Raw genomic sequence first — 7,211 nt, forward strand, 5'->3', positions numbered from 1 at the left:
CGATTTATTTATGTAACAAGTCACTTGTAACCGGAAGATCACTGAATACAATTGTCCTCGGATGGCCGCATACATCATAAAGAGGGTGAAATGATAGGAACGTGGAGGTTCCAATCCAAGACATCAAAAGGAAAGAGAGGGACAAGGAATTGTTAAAGAACTAACTTGATAAGTGATCGAGGCCCAGAGATGGTCGGCGGACCTTTGGCGGTGTATTCGCTCGGACAAAACATTAGCTTGAAGGATGACTTTCAAGAGATCACAGTAAAGAAGCTGCTCTGTATATCGTGCAGGCCAGATAATGATTGTTACCTAAAATGGCTCACAAAGCTTCTAAAAGAAGACAAGAATACTTGAAAACGTACCGGCGAGAAAGGGGTGTGCCTCTGCATAACAAAAGAGTTGGAGAACTTTCTGAACTCGCTGAAAAATCTGATAGCTTGCAGCTCATTGTACTGCAAACTCCCAAGTAAATCGGTTCAAGGCCCGAAGATAAGTCGACGGCCGCATTCTATGCAAACTTCCGACCATCGCTGCCAGTGAGTGGACTTTGAGCCCTCGCGGGATTACCTCGTGTGAGCATGGCAGGCTATTAAATGCATGTCTTCAATAGGAAAGCTTATGCTGTCATTACTAACATTCAGATAGACCTCCCAGTGGGAGACACCGTATCTGGTGTGTTAGCTTCTTAACACATATGGGTGTTACTGTCACTTAACACACTGTCAATGCTCAGAGTATGTTTAAAATGTTGATATTAACCATTTTGGGATCAGTGTGGTGGGGTAGAGAGGTAGGGGCTGTTTTTGAAAAATTATACTACACATAGGAAATAGTAGATTTTCCATCTATTGGTAAAAGGAGAAGTGACTTTTCATGAGTGTGTGTGTTATATTCACTGCCACCGCCAGCTTGTATTAACAGGCAATGACAGGAACTCAATACCTCTCATCCACAGATATTTCTCGTATTTCTTTTATTTCCGTAAATCCGATTTGCTTTCAGGAACAGAACAATTATGGTTAACCATCTCGAAATTGCCACTCTTTCGTCTAAATCCTGAAAATTACATTAAAAAGACTGAATTACAGATTTCGCTCCAGAAACGGCAGGGTAAAAGTGCCTGGCGAGCAGGACCGAGTCACTGAAAATGCACAAAAGGCCTCATTTAGCATTCATGCGTCTTTTCGAAAGTCACGTATTCTAATCGCCTGTGCATATTCACAACGATCCTAAATGGTGCAGTGAGTGAGAGTGGATGAACACAACCTGAATGACCAAGGCCTCTTTTGTATACAAAGTTTAACCTTATGGTAGAGGGCGGTGAGAAAAAGTAGAAGGTGACGTATTAACAATACACAATACGTGGAATGAACGTGGAACAATACGTAGACAGAACAATGGAATGAGCAAACACGAAGAGAGGAGGGAAGCTAGTGGCAACAGACGTGGCCATGATACTCCACTAAATGTAATCCTGTGTTTTGGGGTTTTGGAACTTTGAGAATGTGGCAGATTTTTTTAAAAAGTTTATTTTCTTGTACTTTTCGGAAAAAGACGGCAGGGTAATTGCCGTAAATGGCCATTGCTTGGGTGAGGTGCTAGCAGAGTAAGGTGCATTTATCTCAATTCTTTCAACAATGATAATGGCTGAAGTCGTCATGGAAATATGCAAAGGTACTATCAAATATATAACCTGGGGCATACCTTTAACATTTGACTGAACATATTAAACATACATCGATACTCAACAACATGCCAGTGAACATTTATGATGAAGATCTACCTATCTTGATTCTGCCATCACGGAAGAAGTTTCCTTTGTTGCAGCTGGGCTGCGGAGGACTGTTGTTGTGCACGTAGATGCCTTCCCAGACATTTTCCAGGGAGATAGCATAGCCATGCTGCGGATCAATGGCATTTTTTGAATTGAGACCTTCACAGGCACGCTGTAAGGGTGACAGTGAGTGCGAGACATTTGATTAGAATAATCTCAAAATCAAACGATATATCATCAGTATGATTCCACACTTGGAACATTTCTTTAACAAAAAAGCAAAGGATGCCAACAGCAGGCATGTTGATGTGTTTATGAGATGGGATATTTCTGCATGAATCAAAAACAACAACAAAACCACGAAAGAGCAATCAGAGATTCCAGACCCCCGCCAGGATGTGTTTTTAGTGGGTTTTAAAGCTTTTGGGTTAAAATAAATATGGCGGCCAAACCACATGACCAATTACATCATCATTATTATTTTTTTCTCCAACAATTTATCCATAGATGTCACTCAAGAAATTTCATCTTGATCGGATGAAGGGTTGTACTTGTCGAATTATGACGTCATAATGGAGGCACTTATGGAGGCACTTTTCGATTTGCCCAAGATGGCGGCCGAACCACGATGGCGGCCGAACCACTATGACGTTATAATTATCATAAAAAAATTATACTGGTGGAGTTGCACCTATGGTGGAAATTTCCTGTCAATCGGACCAACGTTTGCCGAGAAAATCATGTTTATTCTGTGCGGACAAACAGACAGACAAACAGACAAACGGACCCAAATGCAATACCCTCTCCTCCTACGAGGGTAACAAGCGGACACATTTACAGGGGATTAACAAAACTAGTATCACGACAAAGTTTGGGTACAACGGAGTGATTAGTATGAAAATGAGAGTTCAGGACCACTTAGCCTGTTGACCACCGTAATAATATATTTGACCACATAAACCATTAAGTACACAATCACATGACCTTCCTTCTGGAGATAGAAAGCAGATGAAGAATACAGACAATTGGACAACAACAACAACAACAACATGCATTTTAAGGCCATTTTCCCTGCTAGAGCGGGGGTTAGCCTTGTGGTCCCCATGACAATGTTCTCCATTTTGCCCTATTTTCTGCATCTCCCCTTGTTAACCCCCTTGCCCGCATTTCTTCTTCCACCATCTTTAGCCAAGTCTTTCTCGGTCTGCCCCGTCCTCTACTGCCTTCTACATTCATTTCCATCACTCTTCTCAACCAGTCACTTTCATCCTTCCTCAACACATGACCAAACCAGCTCAACCTGTTCCTCTTCACAGCATCAATCACAGGCTCTATTCCCATCATTTTTCGCAATTCATCATTTGTCTTCCTCTCTCTCAACGATACTCCGCACATCCATCGAACCATTCGCATTTCTACCCTTTCCAACCTTCATTGCTGCTCTACATTCATTACCCATGTCTCGCTCCCATAAATCATAACACTTTTTTTTTTTTTTTTTTTTTTTTTTTTTTTTTTTTTTTTTTTTTTTTTTTTTTTTTTTTGTTTGTTTTTTTTTTTTTTGTTTTGTTTTGTTTTGTTTTGTTTTGTTTGTTTGTATACAAGATCGAGGCTCGTGAAAGAGCGAAAATTAATCACACAGAAAGACAAACAGACACATAAAACAAATAACATCGGGAGCGGTAGACAAGATGGGGAGAGAGGGGGAAGGACACAAACACAACATTTGAGAGCAGCACATTTCTCACACATGCAGCATACACCTTTCCCTTCAGCTTCAACGACACTCCCCTCCTCATCAGCACGCCACTCAGTTCCCGAAACTTCTTCCATGCACATCTCACTCTAGCAACCATTGCCGAGTCTGATCCACCTTCTCCATTCAGCATGTCTCCGAGGTAGCAAAATGTTTTCACACCTTCCAGCTCCGTCTCCTTGATCCAACTCAACATTTCCTCCATGTGCAGCTCCCTCTGTGCACACCTTACATTTGAATGTCGCTGCCACACTGGTTAATGACCCTCTCAGACCACTACATTTTTGATGAACCCACTCAGCGCACATTGTACATTGAATGGAGTTCACTCCGACACCCTTCCTGCACACAGCACAGGGCCACTTCTCAGTTCTTTCCACCTCACCACATGCTTTACCACTTGCCATCACCTTCGTCTTTCCGATATTCACCTTAAGACCTTTTGTCTCCATACATTCCTTCCACTTGTTCATCTTTTCCTTCAGTCCATCCATACTTTCCGCAATCAACACCAGATCATCTGCATACAACAACTCCCACGGTAAACCCTCCTTTACGTTCTGAACTAGCACCTCCATCACAGCTACAAATAGTAGTGGACTTAGTACTGACCCCTGATGCACTCCCACCTTCACCTCAAACTCACCACTGTTCCGGTCCTTCGTCCTTACAGCTGTGCGCGCTCTTTTGTACATTGCCATCACTACTCTGATCAACCATTCCTCCACTCCTAACTTCCTCATTGCCCATGTCAATACTTTGCGTGGAACCCTATTGAATGCTTTCTCCAGATCAACAAACCCAAGAAACAACTTCTTCCTCTTCTCCATGTACTTCTCCTGCAACTGCCTCACAATAAAAAGCGCGTCTGTCGTTCCTCTTCCTGGCATAAATCCAAACTGCATTTCGTCAATCTTCACTTTGTTCCTTATCCTCCTCTCCAACAGACAATTGGACAAAGCCATGAAAATTAGTTTTAGGAGAGAAGAGGTGCTGGAAGGAGGAGAAAGGCAGAAAGGTGCAAGAGGCAGCGAATCCGAACTACTTCTGGACACTGTATAGAATAGTGTGAGAACCGGAGTCTACGACTTTCTGATGATGACGCTGGTCTAAGGCCTGTTTTGTGTCTGAGTGGATCCTCCACTCAGACACAAACCACGCACACAGGGAAAAGTAAGAAAATAATAATTCACTGGCCGGCACTAAGCTGCGGCCAAACATGGGCCCTTTGAGTAAGGTCGGTGGCTGTTCTAAACCCTCAGCAACCAGGCGGGAAATCTGGCAAAAATGGCTGCAACGCCGCGGGTCGAAGGCGCCACTGGCGTAAGGCGAATCGTAAAGACAGCCCTCTTTCTTACCGGTCCCTCAAGGTTTACTCTCCTTTTCTTGTCGATGCAACTCCTCCGTTTGGGAAGGACAGCGCGGCCTCCAGCTCTTTGAAGAGCTCAGCAGTCCAAGCTCCCTCACGATCGCTGCAGAAAAACGCTCTCCTCAAAAGCACACAAAATGGCCAAGCTTCTTCCTCAGCAAGAACCAACCACCTTCTCCTCTTCGCCCCTACGTCATCCACACACATCACTCGAGGGGCATGGCCTGCCGGTCCTGTCCCCCGCCCACCGCACCATGTTACTCCGCCTCTCCTGGGCGGGTATTTGCTGCGGCGTATCCATGGAGCATGCATAACTTGGCCGGTGATGTCATACTTGACCGGCTGTTGTTATAAATGTTAGGGATGGTTACAGAGGGTATCACGCAAACAGGGGAAACTAGTCTTAAACCCTACTACTAATTAACATGTCATCAGCCCTCGTATGATGACATTTAAACACAACCTGAAGCTACATTTTCCCCTACTTAGTACATCGAAATGCTCCTACATGCCACACTACAGTCCATACTATTTCCAATTCAATCCTACCTTTCCTACGGTATTCTCTTACCATAAACCATAAATGTAACAATATACCGGTTTATAAACACTTTTCATATCAATATATTGTGCTATATTATATATTTCCATTAGTCTGTCTCAGCTTTCTTAAGGTTTTCATCAACTTTTTTAAGCCTGGTGTTGGCTTAGCGGTTAGGGTGCCGGCTTGGGATCCCAGGATCCTGGGTTCGAATCCCGGTCGATCGCTGAATTAACACCAGGGGGGTTGACTCAGCCTGTCATCCTTCCGAGGTCGGCAAATTGAGTACCAGCTTGCTGGGATGAATGATCCTGGTGTGTACCCCGGTTTAGAATAGGTACACTGTATCCCTGCACATCGTAAGAGGCGACTAAGGGTTGGCGTCAGGAAGGGCATCCGGCCATAAAAACGTTGCCTCAAACAGGAAACCATGATTGTCATGGGGCCCGCAAGGCTAACCCCACTCTAGCGGGGAAAATGGCCTCAAAACGATCATTCATTCATTCAGTTTGTCTCAGCTTTCTTGTAATAATATTTGACAAATCAATATACAGCTTTCAAGATATGCCTTTAAGGGACCTAGGTAGAACCATTCTTTCCAACAAGTCATTTTGTATTTAAATAGGATTTTAAAACGACGTTGTAAAAATCCTCGTAATTGTTAAGATGAAATCATACATTTGATCATAATTGTCCACAACATATGGAATTGAAGTCTTGCACCTTGAAAGTCTGATAATTCTCATTCTTTAAAAATATCACAACTTCAACAGGTGGTGGAAAACTTGTCAAAATAATATTTATCTTTATTATTATTACAAACGAGCAGATAACCCAGGTCCACATGACTATTGTAAGGGAATGTGTTCCCAATAGAGTGTGGAATATTTGCGTTTGCTCAGAATGTCTTTTGACAGAATAATGGCAGGGATCTGTGGAAATTCCACATAATGTAAAATGTGACTTCGAGTCCTCAACCCCTTTCTTCTTCAAGTCCTCCAACCACCCCCACCCTCCCAGCCCCAAGTTCTCAACTGCAAGGCCCGGTTGCATAAAATTCCCTTATCCTTAAGGGAAGATTTAGCTTCAGCCACTGTGATTCCTTAGCTAAGGATTTCATTAAGGGCTGTTGCATAAACAACCCGAAGGAAATCCTCAAGTAAGGATTTCCTTTTGGTTGAGGAAATCCTTATAGTGGGGCAACTTAGCATAACAATTGTGCATTTTGTGAGGCAAGCACCAAATTTGGCACACTAGTAGACTATCCTATTATGAACAGATTTGGATATTGGGCCATCTCAAATTCAGCCCCTGATGGCTGTGGCAGCCATTTTCCAAAATGACACCTTCAGCTTATTCCGACGAATTGCATCATCAATTGGCTTGGTCCTTTCCACCAGGCATTCTCTGGTGAAAGCCTGGAACTGCTCTTGGCCAATCTTCTTCACATTCCTGACAGTCTCAACTGCAGCAGGACCTGCAATTTCCTTTGTGTCAAGGACAACCAGATCCATGCTCTCTTCCTCAAAGGGGTTGCCAAGCTCTTCTATGATGCTGACAAGGGCGCGGACATCCTTGGCGAAAGAGGTCTGCACACTTGGTGTCTGGTCGTGATGACGTGTGTCCTCTCGCCTCCCCCAGTGTTGATGGCCATCTTGGAACTCTTCTATGGCCCTGGCAACTTCTGGCCCAGCAATCATCCAACGCCACAGGGCACTTGGGTTGTCAGTGAGGCCGACTGCTCCACCATCTCCTTTGATGCAGGCGT

The 7,211-nt window shown here is 43.8% G+C and overlaps 1 protein-coding gene across 1 annotated transcript in view; it reads right to left on the reverse strand.

Moving 5' to 3' along the window:
- The window catches only part of LOC137430368 (anoctamin-7), a 75,069-nt gene extending 72,990 nt beyond the window's left edge, over nucleotides 1–2,079 (reverse strand). The window contains exons 1-2 of the mRNA XM_068121191.2: nucleotides 2,032–2,079; nucleotides 1,787–1,949 (exon numbers count right to left, since the gene is read on the reverse strand). Of these exons, the coding sequence (XP_067977292.2) occupies nucleotides 1,787–1,949; nucleotides 2,032–2,079 (211 nt within the window). The remainder of the gene's footprint in view (nucleotides 1–1,786; nucleotides 1,950–2,031) is intronic.
- Between the last annotated feature and the right edge of the window lie 5,132 nt (nucleotides 2,080–7,211).

This window comes from Myxine glutinosa, chromosome 6 (assembly GCF_964187855.1).
Source record: "Myxine glutinosa chromosome 6, kmMyxGlut1.1, whole genome shotgun sequence".
NCBI classification, from domain to species: domain Eukaryota; kingdom Metazoa; phylum Chordata; class Myxini; order Myxiniformes; family Myxinidae; genus Myxine; species Myxine glutinosa.